Source organism: Poromitra crassiceps (assembly GCF_964638095.1).
Source record: "Poromitra crassiceps genome assembly, chromosome: 13".
NCBI classification, from domain to species: domain Eukaryota; kingdom Metazoa; phylum Chordata; class Actinopteri; order Beryciformes; family Melamphaidae; genus Poromitra; species Poromitra crassiceps.
The window spans coordinates 6,144,961-6,165,403 of NC_139644.1; the positions used below are offsets into that span (position 1 = coordinate 6,144,961).

General features: G+C 44.5%; 1 protein-coding gene across 1 annotated transcript; it reads right to left on the reverse strand.

Moving 5' to 3' along the window:
• Positions 1 to 274: 274 nt before the first annotated feature.
• On the reverse strand, positions 275 to 19,717 carry ube2m (ubiquitin conjugating enzyme E2 M). The gene is made up of 6 exons (XM_083648999.1): positions 19,396 to 19,717; positions 11,927 to 12,021; positions 6,302 to 6,340; positions 5,062 to 5,165; positions 4,506 to 4,569; positions 275 to 1,373 (listed from the first exon to the last, which is right to left on the reverse strand). The coding sequence occupies exons 1-6, from the start codon at positions 19,508 to 19,510 to the stop codon at positions 1,233 to 1,235; spliced, it is 558 nt and encodes a 185-aa protein (XP_083505125.1). The 5' UTR covers positions 19,511 to 19,717; the 3' UTR covers positions 275 to 1,232.
• Positions 19,718 to 20,443: the final 726 nt, after the last annotated feature.

A 20,443-nucleotide genomic window follows, 5' to 3' on the forward strand; every position in this document is an offset into this window, starting at 1 on the left:
TCATACAGTATTTGATCATGGTTTCTTTGTTGCTGTCATTTGGAGCGTCTCTGCAGCATAAGACGTTAGAATAATTATAATCATTCAAGTTCATATTTTATTTAACATAATTCATATTGCAGTCAATGTGAACAGCTGGGGTTTCAATATACACAATAGAATCGTAACATTTTAAACCCCTCCCCTCCGTGACCTCAGCCTATATTACCCCCCCCCCCCCCGCCCTCCTGGGGAAATCCTCCCCTCCCTCCCACCCACCCACCAAAGAACCCCCGTTAAACAAAACACATAGATCTCCCCTTCCCACAACAGCCTCCGTCCGTCCTTTTGACATTTCTGATCTTGTATTCCTAGATCTAGATCTGTATCTGTCAGTCCTCTTCACTGTTTATGGCATGTTTGTTTCTGAGTGTGTGTGTGTGTGTGTGCACGCGTGTACCTGGGATTTACCTAAGTGTAAGAGCATGTAAGGTGTGCGTCTCACTCGTGTGTGTGTGTGTGTGTGTGTGTGGGGTGAATCAAGTTTAGGCTCCCTCCCGTTCAGGAGTGCTCGCTGAATGCTCTTAACATACATACATCAAACACCAGCGAGTCTTTAAGTAGAAAGGGAGAGCGAGGCGTGTCTGCGAGTGTGTGTGTGTGCTTGTGTGTGTGTGTGTGTGTGTGCGTCTGCGTGTGTGTGGGTCAGTTGGCGTCTCCTCTCAGCACACACACTCACAAAAAAAAAAAAGAAAAAAAAAGGAGAAGAAACTGGTGTGGGCATCATCGTTGTCAGCGTAGTGGCATTTACCGAATTGTCGACTCACCTGAGCAACATTCACTGACCACCCACACCTGCTTCTAACCCCGCCCCCTCACCCTTTGCCCCGCCCTCCGTCTTCATCTTCTGTCGCAATCGGCAATCAGCCGTTGTCCGCTGTGGTTTGGAGTCAGTCAGGTGTGTGTGTGTGTGTGTGTATGTGTGTGTGTGTGTGTTGTGGGTCTGCGTCCCCAGTGGTGCTGTGTAAACGGTAGAATGCATCTTGTAAGTAAAATAGAGAGAATAGAGAAGGGGAGAGGGGTGTGTGGAGGGGAGGTTGGAGGATTTCTTTGTCTTCTTCTTTTGTTTTAAAACAGAAAAGCGTCTTCTGGCGTGCTGCTTTCTGCTTGCTGCTGCTGCTGGCGAGCAGGGCAGAGTAGTGGGGGAGGGGAAGGGGAGGAGAGAGAGGAGATGGTGGTGGTGGGACGGCCAGTTATTTGAGACACCTCTCAAAGTAGGTGGCGCCCACGTAGCCGCCCCGCAGCGAGCGCTGGACGTTCTGCTCGAAAAGCCGCCGGTTCGTCTGCAGCACCTCCGCAGCCTCCTTGTTCAGCGGGTCCTCTGGGTTCGGCTCCTGGAGGGGCGGGGTTAGGTAGATAGGTCAATAAGGAGGTATGGTACAGAGATGTAGGTAGGTCAATAAGGAGGTATGGTACAGAGATGGTAGGTAGGTCAATAAGGAGGTATGGTACCGAGATGGTAGGTAGGTCAATAAGGAGGTATGGTACAGACATGTAGGTAGGTCAATAAGGAGGTATGGTACAGATATGTAGGTAGGTCAATAAGGAGGTATGGTACAGAGATGTAGGTAGGTCAATAAGGAGGTATGGTACAGAGATGGTAGGTCAATAAGGAGGTATGGTACAGAGATGTAGGTAGGTCAATAAGGAGGTATGGTACAGAGATGTAGGTAGGTCAATAAGGAGGTATGGTACAGACATGTAGGTAGGTCAATAAGGAGGTATGGTACAGAGATGTAGGTAGGTCAATAAGGAGGTATGGTACAGAGATGTAGATAGGTCAATAAGGAGGTATGGTACAGAGATGGTAGGTCAATAAGGAGGTATGGTACAGAGATGGTAGGTAGGTCAATAAGGAGGTATGGTACAGAGATGTAGGTAGGTCAATAAGGAGGTATGGTACAGAGATGTAGGTAGGTCAATAAGGAGGTATGGTACAGAGATGTAGGTAGGTCAATAAGGAGGTATGGTACAGAGATGGTAGGTAGGTCAATAAGGAGGTATGGTACAGAGATGTACAGTAGGTAGGTCAATAAGGAGGTATGGTACAGAGATGTAGGTAGGTCAATAAGGAGGTATGGTACAGAGATGGTAGGTAGGTCAATAAGGAGGTATGGTTCAGATATGTAGGTAGGTCAATAAGGAGGTATGGTACAGATATGTAGGTAGGTCAATAAGGAGGTATGGTACAGAGATGTAGGTAGGTCAATAAGGAGGTATGGTACAGAGATGGTAGGTAGGTCAATAAGGAGGTATGGTACAGAGATGGTAGGTAGGTCAATAAGGAGGTATGGTACAGAGATGTAGGTAGGTCAATAAGGAGGTATGGTACAGAGATGGTAGGTAGGTCAATAAGGAGGTATGGTACAGAGATGCTAGGTAGGTCAATAAGGAGGTATGGTACAGAGATGTAGGTAGGTCAATAAGGAGGTATGGTACAGAGATGTGGGTAGGTCAATAAGGAGGTATGGTACAGAGATGGTAGGTAGGTCAATAAGGAGGTATGGTACAGAGATGTGGGTAGGTCAATAAGGAGGTATGGTACAGAGATGGTAGGTCAATAAGGAGGTATGGTACAGAGATGTAGGTAGGTCAATAAGGAGGTATGGTACAGAGATGTAGGTAGGTAAATAAGGAGGTATGGTACAGAGATGTAGGTAGGTCAATAAGGAGGTATGGTACAGAGATGGTAGGTAGGTCAATAAGGAGGTATGGTACAGAGATGTAGGTAGGTCAATAAGGAGGTATGGTACAGAGATGTAGGTAGGTAAATAAGGAGGTATGGTACAGAGATGTAGGTAGGTCAATAAGGAGGTATGGTACAGAGATGGTAGGTAGGTCAATAAGGAGGTATGGTACAGAGATGTACAGTAGGTAGGTCAATAAGGAGGTATGGTACAGAGATGTAGGTAGGTCAATAAGGAGGTATGGTACAGAGATGGTAGGTAGGTCAATAAGGAGGTATGGTACAGAGATGTAGGTAGGTCAATAAGGAGGTATGGTTCAGATATGTAGGTAGGTCAATAAGGAGGTATGGTACAGATATGTAGGTAGGTCAATAAGGAGGTATGGTACAGAGATGTAGGTAGGTCAATAAGGAGGTATGGTACAGAGATGGTAGGTAGGTCAATAAGGAGGTATGGTACAGAGATGGTAGGTAGGTCAATAAGGAGGTATGGTACAGAGATGTAGGTAGGTCAATAAGGAGGTATGGTACAGAGATGTGGGTAGGTCAATAAGGAGGTATGGTACAGAGATGGTAGGTAGGTCAATAAGGAGGTATGGTACAGAGATGGTAGGTCAATAAGGAGGTATGGTACAGAGATGTAGGTAGGTCAATAAGGAGGTATGGTACAGAGATGTAGGTAGGTCAATAAGGAGGTATGGTACAGAGATGGTAGGTAGGTCAATAAGGAGGTATGGTACAGAGATGTAGGTAGGTCAATAAGGAGGTATGGTACAGAGATGTAGGTAGGTCAATAAGGAGGTATGGTACAGAGATGGTAGGTAGGTCAATAAGGAGGTATGGTACAGAGATGGTAGGTAGGTCAATAAGGAGGTATGGTACAGAGATGTAGGTAGGTCAATAAGGAGGTATGGTACAGAGATGTGGGTAGGTCAATAAGGAGGTATGGTACAGAGATGTAGGTAGGTCAATAAGGAGGTATGGTACAGAGATGTGGGTAGGTCAATAAGGAGGTATGGTACAGAGATGGTAGGTAGGTCAATAAGGAGGTATGGTACAGAGATGTAGGTAGGTCAATAAGGAGGTATGGTACAGAGATGTAGGTAGGTCAATAAGGAGGTATGGTACAGAGATGTAGGTAGGTCAATAAGGAGGTATGGTACAGAGATGTAGGTAGGTCAATAAGGAGGTATGGTACAGAGATGTGGGTAGGTCAATAAGGAGGTATGGTACAGAGATGTAGGTAGGTCAATAAGGAGGTATGGTACAGAGATGTAGGTAGGTCAATAAGGAGGTATGGTACAGAGATGTAGGTAGGTCAATAAGGAGGTATGGTACAGAGATGTAGGTAGGTCAATAAGGAGGTATGGTACAGAGATGTAGGTAGGTCAATAAGGAGGTATGGTACAGAGATGTAGGTAGGTCAATAAGGAGGTATGGTACAGACATGTAGGTAGGTCAATAAGGAGGTATGGCACAGAGATGTAGGTAGGTCGATAAGGAGGTATGGTACAGAGATGGAGCTCTGGAGATGCTCTGAGCAGCCTATAGCCTATGGTGAGAATCCCAGTTCGAAATGCCGTAAAACTGCTTATTACCTTTTCCCTGCAATAAACACAAACTTAAGTTGAGTGATAATATTGAGGAGGTTTTTCTCAGTATTTCAGCTTTAGTTTTTCTGAAAACTAACATACTATAATTGACCATATATTTACAGAGTAAATCATTTATTTATTCGACTTGCTGGACCATTTTAAATGTAAAAAGTGTTCAGACTCACTAGAAATAGATATTGTAGGCCATAGATGATGGAGTTTATTGTCAACACAGGCTTCCAGTCCTCTCTGTGAGGAAAACACACAATACGTTATTACCAAACACACTTCTTCCACCCGGCTATATATATATACCCCCCCCCCCCCCCACACACAATCCCATAAATCACCTTTGACCCAAAATCATCTTGCTGATAGATCATTTGTCAATATGTTGACATGCAGTGACAACAACAGGAAGATTGACTGCTGTGCCCAAATTTAGTGTGTGCGTGTTTTGTTCCAAAGTCTCGCCAATGAGGAAATTAATTCTCCATTCATTTCTTAAACTGTTGGTGCATGCGTGTGTGTGTTCATGTGTGCGTGTTTTACCGGCTTTGAACCACTATCGACTTCAAGATGAGAGATGCTCTCTGTGACTCTGTCTGTGCAAACCATGGCGCTGGGGGAGTGGCCAGGTAGCCTAAGCTAAATCTTGTGCTTTCCACACACAGTCACTTATAGAAGTGGCTGCACCACTTAAAGAACAACAGCAGCATGGCAGCCTTGCTGTGTACGTACCTTAAGATATTTAGGCAGACGTTTCCTTCCAAGTCAATGTTGGGGTGATACACCATCGTCTCACACTTTACCTTGGGGGGGTCGTGGGGATAACCCTGTCCTACCTGACACACGCACGCACGCACACACACACACACACACACACACACACACACACGTCAGCATATTAACAAACACAGAAGAGCAGCTTTGTTTTCAGACTGGCCTGAATACAAAAAGATTCACCCAGATATTGGGCGGTAATCAACAACAAATATTTGGATATTTGTTCCTGTAAGCAGGAAATGTCCGGTTATGTTTTACTTGATAAATGACTACAATTATTAAGTTGATTATCTGATTCATTTTCTTTCAACTCACTAACCAAATAATTGTTTCAGGACATCTCATGACACCAAGGGTCGTACAAATGTGTCAAACCATGGAAAAGCATGTGATCCTTACAGTTTAAAAATGAAGAACTATATTATAGCATGAGGTGTATGTACTGTATGTAGTATATATTATATATATATATTATATATATTATGTAGTATATATAGGTATGTACGGTAGTATATGGTGTTACAGGGTTTTCACACAACAGCAGCGATGACATGGTTGACTGGACGGAGAGGGATGGTCCTCCCCCATGGCAGAAGACTGATGTCTGGCAGTACCTCCCGTCACAGGGACAACTTCTACCCAACTGCCATCCACCTCTTCAATGAGACCCGAAAGCCCCCACAAATCAGGACTTCATCATCAGCCCCCCCCCCCCCACACACACACACACACACAAGTACAACTGACTCTGCAACGACTGGGGTCCCCCCCATGGACATGATCCCACAGACACAGAGAGGGACAGAGACAGACAGAGAGGGACAGAGACACAGACAGACAGAGACACAGACAGAGACAGACAGAGACAGACAGAGAGACAGAGACAGACAGAGAGAGAGACAGAGACAGACAGAGAGGGACGGAGACACAGACAGAGAGAGACAGAGACAGACAGAGAGACAGACAGAGAGGGACGGAGACACAGACAGAGAGAGACAGAGACAGACAGAGAGAGAGACAGAGACAGACAGAGAGGGACGGAGACACAGACAGAGAGAGAGGGACAGAGACAGACAGGGACAGAGACAGACAGGGACAGAGACAGACAGACAGAGACAGAGACAGACAGAGAGACATACAGACAGAGAGGGACAGACAACCAGAGGTAAAGCAGCATTAATGACGTCATCCTCACCTTAAAGCTGAAGACAAACTTTCCACCTTTGTAAAAACCCTGGCAGACAAAGAGAGAGAGAGAGAGAGAGAGAGAGAGAGAGAGAGAGAGAGAGAGAGAGAGAGAGAGAGAGAGAGAGAGAGAGAGAGAGAGCAGAGCTGTTCAATCCACAGTCGACTTTCTCAACATTTCCAAACTTCTCTTTCGAACATGATGGCTTTCAGGAGATGGGAATATTCATAACATCTACCATCAGCATCTGGGCACTCTTAACTCATTCACTGCCAATATCTGACTGGCATTTTTGGCACAGGCCAAGTATTTCCATAATGTTTGGTCATCTTTCAAGACCCACAGTAAATTCTGTACTAGGACTACAGTGATGTCCAATACCTCGAAATGAAGATCTAAGTCTCTACTTTCACCCCCAAAAAGAAAGTTAGCTTTTAGCATGTTCTGTACTCTACTTATAACCCTTTTTATACACCCCATGTTCACCAAAAAAGCCTGTCTGGGAAGAGAAAAGGGAGAAAAAAGCATTTTTGTAAAAGGGCACAATCTCAGGCATAACTCACTCTCAATTCTTTTATTTTGAACTGTATTGACATCAGACATGTAAATATTATTCGTTAGGACACAAATGACAAAAAAAAAAAATATATATATATATATATATATACACACATGAAGTGCTTTTTTTTTTACATTCAACAATACAGTTTACTCGGTGTGAGTGTGCAGACAGACAGACAGACAGACAGACAGACAGACAGACAGACAGACACACACACACACACACACACGATCCCCCTTTTAGATTTCTAACCCAACATAGGATAAGCAATAACCACGCCCTGTGGCGCTGGGATTGGCCAGGAGCAACACTGGAGGGCGAGCAGCCCAGCGATTTCATGAACCAACTGAAGAGCTCTTGAGAAGGACAGCGGGCTGCTGTGAGTGCCTTCTGCCCGCTGCTGCCTAGCTGTTCCTGTGTTTATTTTGATTTGTTCTGGTACACCGTCCTCGTCCATGTCTCCCTGTCATATCTATGATCGTTCCCGTTTTCCCCTCGGCTATTCAACACGTCCTCACCGCCCTCGCAAACTGATCGATCATTTCCTCATTCCTCCGATGATCAAACACATCTCTTGATTACTTTCTCCCGTTTTCTCCTGGCTGGCACAGAGGAAGGCGACTCCAGCTCGGCGTTTCAATGGCGTTTCTCCTGTCTGCACAAGGAAGCGTTACCCGTTCTCTGCTTTCCCTCTTGCTCAATTTCAAAACAACAGCTGCGGTATGTGTTTGATCGCGTGCTGTCGGCTACCCTTTGAAGGCAGGGACCTGTGTCTGTGTGACAGGCTGGGCAAGTGTTTGCTGCAGGCGCTGCACCAATAAAAACAAAAACACGTCAAACACGTCCTTGGCGGGGAAGGCCATTGCTGATAACACGTCAAAGACGTCATTGGCGGTGAATGAGTTAATGTTCATAACATCAATTTGGTTTTTCAACATCCTACGACAAACACCGCGACGACTACTTCAACAACGAAATCAAGGACAATATATGGCTTCAGATTGCCCATCAGCTGGCTACTGCACATGTCTCGGAGGAAGCATGGTGCTAGTCTTGGAGGAAGCATGGTGCTAGTCTGGGAGGAAGCATGGTGCTAGTCTTGGAGGAAGCATGGTGCTAGTCTTGGAGGAAGCATGGTGCTAGTCTCAGAGGAAGCATGGTGCTAGTCTTGGAGGAAGCATGGTGCTAGTCTCGGAGGAAGCATGGTGCTAGTCTCAGAGGAAGCATGGTGCTAGTCTTGGAGGAAGCATGGTGCTAGTCTCAGAGGAAGCATGGTGCTAGTCTCAGAGGAAGCATGGTGCTAGTCTGGGAGGAAGCATGGTGCTAGTCTCAGAGGAAGCATGGTGCTAGTCTCAGAGGAAGCATGGTGCTAGTCTCAGAGGAAGCATGGTGCTAGTCTCAGAGGAAGCATGGTGCTAATCTCAGAGGAAGCATGGTGCTAGTCTCAGAGGAAGCATGGTGCTAGTCTGGGAGGAAGCATGGTGCTAGTCTCAGAGGAAGCATGGTGCTAGTCTTGGAGGAAGCATGGTGCTAGTCTTGGAGGAAGCATGGTGCTAGTCTCAGAGGAAGCATGGTGCTAGTCTTGGAGGAAGCATGGTGCTAGTCTCAGAGGAAGCATGGTGCTAGTCTGGGAGGAAGCATGGTGCTAGTCTTGGAGGAAGCATGGTGCTAGTCTGGGAGGAAGCATGGTGCTAGTCTGGGAGGAAGCATGGTGCTAGTCTGGGAGGAAGCATGGTGCTAGTCTTGGAGGAAGCATGGTGCTAGTCTTGGAGGAAGCATGGTGCTAGTCTCAGAGGAAGCATGGTGCTAGTCTTGGAGGAAGCATGGTGCTAGTCTCAGAGGAAGCATGGTGCTAGTCTTGGAGGAAGCATGGTGCTAGTCTCAGAGGAAGCATGGTGCTAGTCTTGGAGGAAGCATGGTGCTAGTCTGGGAGGAAGCATGGTGCTAGTCTGGGAGGAAGCATGGTGCTAGTCTTGGAGGAAGCATGGTGCTAGTCTCAGAGGAAGCATGGTGCTAGTCTTGGAGGAAGCATGGTGCTAGTCTCAGAGGAAGCATGGTGCTAGTCTTGGAGGAAGCATGGTGCTAGTCTCAGAGGAAGCATGGTGCTAGTCTTGGAGGAAGCATGGTGCTAGTCTCAGAGGAAGCATGGTGCTAGTCTGGGAGGAAGCATGGTGCTAGTCTGGGAGGAAGCATGGTGCTAGTCTCAGAGGAAGCATGGTGCTAGTCTTGGAGGAAGCATGGTGCTAGTCTGGGAGGAAGCATGGTGCTAGTCTCGGAGGAAGCATGGTGCTAGTCTTGGAGGAAGCATGGTGCTAGTCTTGGAGGAAGCATGGTGCTAGTCTTGGAGGAAGCATGGTGCTAGTCCCAGAGGAAGCATGGTGCTAGTCCCAGAGGAAGCATGGTGCTAGTCTCGGCGGAGGGTGGAGCAGCGACCAGGGCAGCAGGGGGGAAATTGGCGAAGTACAATTGGGGAGAAATTCGGGTAAAAATCGTGTTTTTCTTTTGTTTTTTTTATAAAGAAAAACTACACAATAACTTTGTCTGTTAACTCCATAGTCAGATGGAAGTCTGTTGTCAGTCTGAAAATGAGGATAAGAACATAACTTATTGTTTGGACATTCAATTTCTGAGGTAGAGACATAGAATAAGCCCACATAGGGTTTCCTCTCTACCTGCACATTTTATTGGTTACATTTTTTTTATGTGCAAATGATAAAAAAATAAAGCTAAAAATAAGTGCAGAAATACTAGATTGACCAGTGTCGTCACGGTGAGCTTTTAATTTGAAGGTAAACCCACTTAAAGTTGAGCTGAACCCAAAAATGACTTTTATTTTCTTTTAGTTCAAATACCTGGGTATGCAGTGCACCTATTTAATAATGTATGCAAAGAAAATCACAAAAATCTAATTTCTTTAGTTTTTCATACTTTTTCACATCAAAAGTTCATTTTTCAAGATTTCATTTCATAACAGTAATGTACAGTTTGCTGATGTCACCTAGTACTATCAAATTGCTACCCCATTTCAACCAATCATATCACGACATGCAGCTGTCAATCAAATCTTCATTTCAGGATAATTTTCTCTTCCAAATGAAGTAGAAAATGGCGCCTAGTGCCTATCATCTGGCAGAATTCCTATCCCATAAACTAACTACTAACTTGGCCAATTGTTAGAAACATGAACAAAAAACAAAAACTATAATCTCTAAGAATGCAAAGAAATGTAACTGGCTCGTTAAAACGCGCATTCCAGGGATATCGTATTTACAGAAATAGCGTAAAAGGCGCGCGCTTGAGAGCGTGGTTGTCAGGGGTCTGCCCTCGGAGATTCCAGGCGGGCGGGCAGCACCCATTAGGGCTGTGAATCTTCACTGGCCTCACGATTCGATTACGATTCAGAGGGCTACGATTCGATTCGATTACGATTATCGATGCATCTCGATGCATCTTCAATCGATGCATCACTTTTTTCCCCAATACAGGATTTATTTTTTCTCACTTTCTTTTTTCTCACTGTGTGGCTACTTTTAACACATTGAGTGCCACAGCGCTTCAGTAAAATTGTCTGCAGCCTGTGCCAGATTCACTTCCATTCAGTTGAAAACAGCTATAGAATTTTTTCTATTAGGGCTATATTGACGGGGCTGGACTTTAATGAAACATTGAACACTCCTGCTTCTTCCAAAGAAGAAATTTTGTTTCTAGACAGTTCCATTATGAAATGACAGCCTCTGAAAAAAGTGCACTTTCAAGGGTTTTCTGTCGTTTTTTTTTACTTTCCAAGATATAGTCACTTTTATGAATACCTTTTGCACTCTAATTTCGAGCACATTCACTGACTCTGGCTGGTGTTTTCTGATGTGGTGGCGTGGTGTGGTTTCTGTGCAGCCTGCGTGCCCCCCCCTCCCCCCCCTTTCTCCACCTCTGAGCTGTGGGCTCCTCCCCACACGCACAGAGTTTGTTTTCTCGACTCCGTTTTTGCCCCGGACGGATCCCAGCGCACATCAAGGAAATGCAAAACGCGACTGAACGAAAAGGCTTGGCCGTTCGGCTTCGGATGCTGGCTTTCTGGCAGGGAAGCGTGTGGAGATAGATAGAAGCATAAGAGCTCAGTTGTGAGCGCGGATGCAGCCGAGCCCACTCTCCGCTGCAGACAGAGCAATCTGTACGGCTCTGGCTGAAGCATGCATCGGTTTCCTCTTTGATCACGTCTTTCCCTGCTGTCTCATGCACAAAGTAAAGGATCTGAGGTGGGTGGCGCAGCTTCCCTGTCGATGTTTAAGGTGGCGCCGTGTGATCCCTTGAAGGGATTCATGCTCACTGGCTAGGTACGACCTTAAACAGCAGAATTATGGAATAATATGAATTATGATTTTAGGACGTCCACAGACGTCCTTGGCACTCCTCGTTACATTTTTTTAGGACGTCCAGAGACGTCCTTGGCACTCAATGTGTTAAAATAAAAGTGCATTTGGAATTGCATTGTATCATGATCCAAATAAACAACATGCATGTACTTCCATTTTATTTTATTCGATTATTAAAAATAAAAAATAAATAAAATAAAAATTAATAATCGATTTTTTACTTTATTTGTGTGAATCGATGCAGAATTGTGCACGTCCGCAAAATAATCTTATAATCGATTATTTTTGACACCCCTAGCACCCATGCATCGGATTGTCCGCTCGCTCCGCACGAAGCAGCTGGCTGCCTGGTACTCCCCGGATCCCACTCGCGTAGCACGACAACACACTGAATCCCACTCGATTTGGGGGTGGAACATGCCATGATTGACCAATGCCAAAGCCAGTCGACAGAATTGTCAAATGAAATCATCGACATGATACTATGACCCGCCTCTCAACTTGTCATCTCAGACAAACTATGTTTTCAGTCTGAAACGGACTCTGACGCACGTGAGAAACATGTTTCAACGTAGCCTCGAGTTTAGCACGTTGTCGGTGGCAACTAGACGTACATACTGGAACGTCAGCTTGACGAGGGTGTCCCAGGGGAATACACACACACACACACACACACACACACACGCACACACACGCACGCACCTCGTCTGGTGAGATGATGAGTCTGAAGTTGAGCAGGTCATCGTCATCAGGGAAGTTGATCTCACACGTCTTTGGCAGGTTCAGCTCATTGATGTCTGAGAGCGACAGAGACACAGAGAGACAGAGGGAGAGAGAGACAGAGGGAGAGAGACACAGAGAGACAGAGGGAGAGAGAGACAGAGGGAGAGATAGACAGAGGGAGAGAGAGACAGAGACACAGAGAGACAGAGGGAGAGAGAGACAGAGGGAGAGAGAGACAGAGAGAGAGAGAGACAGAGGGAGAGAGAGACAGAGGGGGAGAGAGACAGAGACACAGAGAGACAGAGAGAGGGGGAGACAGAGGGAGAGAGAACAAAAGGGGGGGTGAGTGATGAGTGAGACGATGTCTCTCTCCCAGGCAGCACCACCCTGCAGGAGACATGTCTCTCTCCCAGGCAGCACCGCCCTGCAGGAGACATGATGTCTCTATACCAGGCAGCAACCGTAGGTCTTCCCACTGTAGGTCTTCCCACTGTAGGTCTTCCCACTGTAGGTCTTCCCACTGTAGGTCTTCCCACTGTAAGTCTTCCCACTGTAGGTCTTCCCACTGTAGGTCTTCCCACTGTAGGTCTTCTTCGGCGCTTAGAAGACCTACAGTGGTCGAAACATGTTGGCTTTTTTATCGATTTAGCCACTACAATAAAGGCGTTTTAAATCTTGCTTTTGCCGTGGTTATATCTCTATATTTGCAGTGGCTGGATTGTCTCTTTTTTGTAGCACTCTCTTTCCCCCCCGTTTTCCAAGAGCACCCAAAACATGTTTGAGCCTCATCATCATTTGACAATATATAGAGCAACCAGTTATTTCCTTTTTTCTGCTGTTTTTCTCATTTCTTCTTGGCCAATCTTTGAACAAACTAGGGATGTCAACCGATAACCGTTTAACCGATAATCGACCGTTAGAACATTAACCGATTAATACTATCAGTTAAACGGTAAAAAAAAAAAAATCACGTCTCCTAAACACATGCAGAGAGAGAGAGAGAGAGAGAGAGAGAGAGAGAGAGAGAGAGAGAGAGAGAGAGAGAGAGAGAGAGAGGAGCGCATGGCCTGAAACCCGACACCTTGCTAATCTCACAGCGTTCAGCGCGCACTGATCAAAAGGTAGTTTTTACCGTGTCCTAAAGACACGCGAGACACACACAGAGAGCAGAGCCCTCATCGCGTGTGTGAAGAGAGAGGAATAAGGGGTGAGACCAAAAGCAGGTAAACCACTGTGGGATTAGTGAGAATATTGCTAAAAGGAGAAGATACTGTGATGCTGCGCACTTTGTCAGTGCGCCCTGCAGCCTGGGCTGTCGTCCGCTCAAACACTACTTCACCGGGCAGCTGCGTGTCAATTGACGTGCCTATAATATGCAATGCGTGCAGCTCTAAAGTATAGCCTATCGGAGGAATGTTTTTGTTTAGATGGCTGGAGGCTTCAACTTGTTTTTTTCTGCTTGTAGATGTAAAAAATAAACGCTTTCTAATGAAAAAAATCAAGCATTTGTTGTGGTAATTGTTTAATGGGGCACAGACAGTCAAATAGCGCATTTTAATCTTCTCGGTTAACCGACAGTTGTCGGCTAATGAGTGTCGGTTGTCGGTCAAGAAAAATTATGATTTTCGACATCCCTAGAACAAACCCAGTCGGTTTTGAGAGAGGATAAAAACAAAATCACCACCTGCCACAAAAAACTTGACATTTCAAAGTTATTGTACTAAAAAAAAAAGTCTACTTCTCAGGATGCGCAGCAAGGCACAGCAGACCCCCGGAGAGAGCAGCTGTCATCTTTCTCTGTGTTGAATAGGCCAGATGCCGTGCGCTACTTTCAGACCGTTCCATTGACACCTTTACAGCTGGCATTTCTGAGGTGGCCAGAGTTAGTTAGAGTTAGTTTGAGTTAGTTTGAGTTAGTTAGAGTTAGTTAGAGTTAGTTTGAGTTAGTTAGAGCTAGTTAGAGTTAGTTTGAGTTAGTTTGAGTTAGTTTGAGCTAGTTAGAGTTAGTTTGAGTTAGTTAGAGTTAGTTTGAGTTAGTTAGAGTTAGTCTGCTTTCTTTCCGTTCCGCACCCAGGAACGATTGCCCCCACCCCCTCTCCCCCTCTGGTCAGCTTTCACATTACAACATTTATTCTGCGCTCGGAAACGGAAGAGTGCATTTGTGTCATCAACTATGCCTGCAGTGTATCCTCGCCCGTGTGTTGTCTATGAGGTTCGGAACAGTTGGCTTTGACACTCGCAAGTGTTCCGTGCCCGGGCACGCCAAAGCGCTCCCCAGACCACCTTTTCAAGTGGATCCTGTCACGGGTTCCCTGTTGCGCGGCCGGGCGCGGAACGGAACGTAACGTTCACCCTCGTCAAATGTTCCAAAACTGGGGGTCAATTTGGGGACAAGTGTGCTCGGGAACGGTATCTGGGCGCCAGGGTGAAAGCACCCTTATTGTGAGGTGAGTTAGTTTGAGGTGAGGTGCTCTGCCCATGCCAATGTTCTGCATAAAACCCATGGGAGCTACCAGGTCAGGCAGGGCCTCAGAGTGACCAGGGTGAATCAGGGTTCTACCAGGTCAGGCAGGGCCTCAGTGACCAGGGTGAGTCAGGGTTCTACCAGGTCAGGCAGGGCCTCAGTGACCAGGGTGAATCAGGGTTCTACCAGGTCAGGCAGGGCCTCAGTGACCAGGGTGAATCAGGGTTCTACCAGGTCAGGCAGCACCTCAGTGACCAGGGTGAGTCAGGGTTCTACCAGGTCAGGCAGCGCCTCAGTGACCAGGGTGAGTCAGGGTTCTACCAGGTCAGGCAGGGCCTCAGTGACCAGGGTGAGTCAGGGTTCTACCAGGTCAGGCAGGGCCTCAGTGACCAGGGTGAGTCAGGGTTCTACCAGGTCAGGCAGGGCCTCAGTGACCAGGGTGAGTCAGGGTTCTACCAGGTCAGGCAGGGCCTCAAGAGTGACCAGGGTGAATCAGGGTTCCCACGCCTTCTTCAAAACCAAATTCAAGGACCTACCATGGCATAGTTTGAGAAATGGATCAAGGTTAATTACTGGTACAACAACACAGACTTTTATGAGAATTAGCAGAAGCTCACAGACAATTAATAGAGAGGCAAAGTGACCGCCTACTTCCTGCTTCAGCACTGTACCAGAGATTTTCATCCGCCACTTATTTTTCATAGACATTTCGTAAAATGCTTATAAAAATAGTTTTACTTGTTCAAACCAAACGGTTCAGATACATTTAGAAACAGGAGACCCCGCATAACATTTCACTCGGACCAAAATGTTAAAAAAAAAAAAAAAAAAAAAAAACGGATTTAAAGAAAATATTTTTTCAATGTTTTTTTTAAGTTTTGGTCTGAGTGAAATGTTCTCTGGTCTCTCCCGATTCTAAATATAGCTGTACCGTTTGGTTTGACCAAGTAAAACTATTTTACAAGCATTTTACGAAATGTCTATGGGAAAATAAATGGCAGATAAAAGTCTCTGGTACAGTGCTGAAGCAGGAAGTAGGCCGTCACTTTGCCTCTCTATTAGGGATGGGCATTTCTAGCAAAAATACTATTCGAAATTCGCTGGCCAAAGTCGACTTTTAATCGAAATTCGGAAAGAAAAAATGTAAAAAAAAAAAAAAAGAATGCCAAAAAAAAAGAAAAATTGTGAGTGAAATGTTGCATTGTCTCCCCTGATTCTAAGTCTAAGGCTTTATTAATTAATAGAAAAAGCTTCTGCTGTGGATTTTTAGCTCAAACAAGCATTGCACCACTGAAGTAAAGAACATGTTACATGACATTGACATTTTCGAAAATAAAAAACAGTTTTGACAATCATGAGTGGTTCATTAAATATTTAGTAGGCTCAGGTCTGAGTGCCAAAGGGGTGCCAAAGTCACCCCCTCTCCCTCTTCATGGGATTTCATCCGCCATTCATTTTTCCATAAACCTTGCTTAAAATGCTTATAAAAAATGTTTTACTTGCTCAAACCAAGCGATTCGACTATACTTAGAATCAGGGGAGACAATGCAACATTTCACTCACAAAAAAATATATATATATATTTTATTTTCGACTTTCAATAATAAAAGTCGACCTTGATAATAACAACGATTATTCGAAAATTCGAAATTCGATACCCATCCCTACTCTCTATTAGAGAGAGGCTTGAATGTGTGAACACTTCTCAACTGTGACGTGTTCATTGCAAATTGCAAATGACAGAAATCCACCGACTGCAACGCTTGTTCAAAAACATTTTGTTTTCACCTGTCGAGAGCTGGAGGCGAGCGAAATTCAACTGGAGGCGGCCACCTCTTAATTCTCTATGCAGGAGAACCCCTAAATTCAAGCACTTTCAATGACCCATGTCTATTTTCAAAAACTTTTAATGCCTTGATTTTTATTTTTCAAATTCACAAACTTTCCTGGATTTCACTGACCCGTGGGAATCCTGGTGAGTAATCACCAACACGCGCCGTCCAGCAGCCACTGTGGCAGGTACTGTGGTGCGCCGTCATTTGGAGGACTAGATTAGGAGCCGTGGCGGGTAAAGTAGTGAAAGTGGCTGCATGGTAAAATGTTGGATGTACACTGAGACACTGTTGTCATTCTCTGACAGAAGCTCTGAGGAAAGTATCTGTGAGATGCCAATCTGGGAACGCAACGGAGCAAAAACAAAATGTAAAAAGCGAGGGGGAAATTATATTTTTGATCCCCCCCCCCGCCCTTGTTTTTATTTTTGCTCCAAGTTAAATGTTTTATGGTCACTCACGGTTCAGTAGGTGGCTGGTTGGCTTGGTTCCAGGATTAAAACTCTTTATATAAGGATTTTTCAAAACATCTATGCAGAAAATGAATGGGGAATTCTCTGATGGAACTGGAGCTGCAGAAATGTGGGCGGTCACTGTTGAGCGCCATTCTAACCTTGTCCATAAGATGTAAACAATAAACATCAAACATCAGAAGGGGGGGGCTATGTACACGTTATTCTGCTGTAGTAATCACTTAATGAGACACTTGACCCTCATAGTTTCACAAGCTTTCTATCCAAATTATATTATTTGCACTTTGTAGAGGCATTTTACAATGGTTGTTTACATTCTAGCAAGAGAATGCCATGGCTAGAAAGATGTGTGTCTCAGAAATAAACATAATTCTGCACCTGTCAGACTTTTTTGTCAATGAACTTGTATTATTATCATGGATGTATGGAATCGTGAACTCCATATTGTGTATAATCGTATTGAGTGATAAGCAGATTGTCCCAGCCCTACTTACCGAGTTAAGGGAATCACCAAATAGACCAGAACTGTGCCGTGTCATCAAGCGTCCAGCGCGAAGGCCACCGCCCCTTTTACGGGGGAAACCCACCGTAGGAAAAGACTGTACAAGAAGCCGAAAATACTTCAAACAAACTATTTAAACAGTTTAATTTGATATAGATATGCCAAAGAGTTGCTGTGTTGATAGTTTCACTAACAGTGAATTTAAAATATATATATCTGCAATGTTTTGTTTTTTTATAGAGTAGGGGTGACACCGTCAATGTGGATGATGCATGTAACCTGGTGTAAACTCATCAGTGGGCTGGATACAGCGTTCATATAAGGCACGTACTATTGCCGATGTATCTTGCACATTCTATGGCCGGCCGAGTTTAAATATATTATCATGTCATGTGTCTTTGGGTCATTTATAAACAAAATTAATTCTGTTCTTTTTCTATAGATTTCTTTTTGTACTGATATTTTACATTGAAGTCAACGGCGTCGGCGAGTGGCTTGTTTTCCACTAAAAAGGGTTTTGCGATGTGCCGGTCTGGTCTATAGATGCCCCACAATACGATATTATCACGATATTTAAGTCACTATACGATAGTATTGCTAGTATGCTAGTAGTATTGTGATATATTGAGCATTGTGATTTTGTGATTTATTATTAACTTTTTGCAATTCCAAATTATGTCCCCAAAGGGGAAAAAAAAACTTTGTCAACATCTGTTTTATCTAATGAGATCAAGTTTCCAGTCTCTTCATCTCACTTCAATCATTTTTATTGCAGCAAAATGAGATTGTCACGCAGACAGACTGACCAACACTGTCATAAAAACCTGTCATAAATGTTGCATGCACTTGACAATTCATATTTTAAAAAAAATTGCGATACTTGGCATTCGTGTGATATGATATATTGCCACACAAAATATCGCGATACTATGCTGTATCAGTTTCCCTCCCACACATCTAGTTAACATACCTGTTCTCGCCCACCCTGTTCGCTCTAACCTCTCATTGAGATTCCTGTATCGGCGCTCACCCTAAACAGCCACATAAGGGATACCAGTAGTTGCGTCAGATGGTGACTTATCTCTGCCCCCAGGTGGAGAATGTGAGGGGAAGAGGAAGCTGGGGTACCTGCCGGCCCAACAACACACCACAGTCAACTACACTACAGGAGAGGAAAGTACACAAATGGCTGAGGCCAATCCTCTATCAGTGCCACTCCTTACATTTACAGGAGATGACCTGCCTGTTGTTGTGAGTGTCATGAGGTCTGTTTCCACTTTCACCATTTCACTGGAGAGTTTGTTGCTGATTCATATCTGGTATTGTACACGCTGTTGGCAGCTATCCCACAGTGTGTAACTTCTCTCAGCTTTGAAAAGTGTGAATGTGATACTTGATGACAGCACGATAACTTCCCCATAAGACTTTTGGGCTCTGTTGGTGGAAAATAACGAATCTTTATAAAATAAACTGTTACTTTATGAAATAACTGGAGCAAATGAATATATCATACAAACAAGTTATCAAATTAGTTCTTCTCATTGGCCATTGCAAGAACGACAAAGATAGTATCAATGGATGGTTACTCACAATTAAAATATATTATGATTATTGTTATTATGATTATTGTTATTATTATTATAGCTTACTCAAATCTGACTAGATGTAGACAAAACGTTTGTCAGCCTCCACACAACGTTACCAGTGAGGTGAAATAAGTGAGCTAGTTGTAAGCTATCTCTAACGTTATTCTATCATTCTTTAAATCTTGATTTGATGGCACTGTCAAATGTAAGCTAGTTAGCAGCTACATTAGCTACAGATGTGTTTCTGGATTTTGACAGCGACCAAGCCAGTCACCAAGGATGCTATTTATTGTTGGCTAATGTTGACAAACTGGCGAGCGTAAAACGACCACACTGGCTAGCTTTTGACTCGTTGGTTGCGACGTTTGCGTTTTGTTTTCCAATTACACAAGCTAGCTACCGCTAGCTGACAGCATTTCAAGCTAAAAGTTAGCGTGCTAGCTAGCCTCCGCGTCCTGTGACAATATCCCGCATTCTATCTTGTGTTTATTAACTGTAGATGGGCACGTCAACACTGAGTCGATGCCAGGGGGCTTCGTGTTAGCATGTGGCTTCAGAAGTCACTGTTGTGAGCTAGTTTAGCCAACATACCTTTCTGTATTCGAAGCTGGGCCGCACTTGCTTTTTTCCCCCCGGCTCCTGTTCTGTTTCCTCCAGCAGATTCCTCGTCTTTCTTCTGCTGCTTCAGGGAAAAGAGCTTAATCATCTTCAATGATTTGATAATTTAATACCTATATCTATGTCCCTTCGATGTGTGTCGCCTAGCTTGTCCGTGTTGAAATGTTGGCGAGCTAAATCACTCTACAGCACCGTAATGTTGTTGGAGCCGGTGCGTCTCAACTAAATGACACTATGGGGAAGACTGCTGTGTAGCAGCTGAGCTAGCTTAGCCTGTTAGCTAGCAGGAGAGCACAGCCAGGCAGGCAGGCAGAGCAGAGCAGAGAGGGAGGGAGTTCACCAAACACTGGGGAGACTGTTCTGTTTGTTACACTCCTGTCATCATGTTCATATGTTACAACATGGGTATGGTCAACAGGGAAGGTGGCGAGCTTTTTGGGGCTTGACGTCACCACCACCACGATGCAAAATGATTTTTTTTTAAGAGAAAAAGGAACTTCCAATCCATGACTGGGGTGGTTCCTCATCAAAGTGGCTAGAGGTGGGCTATCATACCTGCTACCACCAAATATTTGCCAGCATTTGGCCAGTGCCCCCACCATAAGACTTTGTTTGAGGTAGTACGGTATAAAAACATTGCCTTCAACCATTCAGATGTAAAGGGTACCAGAGGGTCTCATGTTGCACACTACCAGTTCTACACCTACTGATAAAATGGTCCTTCTTCAAAGTTTTTTTTTCTGATATTCAACACATGGCATACAAACAACTCAAGGCACATCTAAGGTAGGCCTACATCACAATGTGCAGTTTCAGCAGTATGAGCAAATTAAACAAAAGAGGTCCATTAAAAAATATATAATTAATCATAAATTAAATAAATTAATATTATTATATTATGTTATCAAAGACAGTAACTTCAGAGCTTTCTTGTCTTTCGTGAATTTCAGTGATTTACTCAAGAGTTTTTAACTCATACTTCCAGTGACACAAATTTACTTTTCCCATAAGCAAAATAACA

What these genes read in the sequence shown, in the direction of transcription:
- ube2m (XM_083648999.1), bottom strand. Translation starts at nt 19,510, where the DNA reads ATGATTAAGCTCTTTTCCCTGAAGCAGCAGAAGAAAGACGAGGAATCT. An exon ending in CCAGCTTCGAATACAGAAAG is followed by an intron (nt 12,022 to 19,395) that starts GTATGTTGGCTA and finishes TGTCGCTCTCAG; the next exon opens with ACATCAATGAGCTGAACCTG. An exon ending in GTCTGCCTAAATATCTTAAG is followed by an intron (nt 4,570 to 5,061) that starts GTACGTACACAG and finishes TTTTCCTCACAG; the next exon opens with AGAGGACTGGAAGCCTGTGT.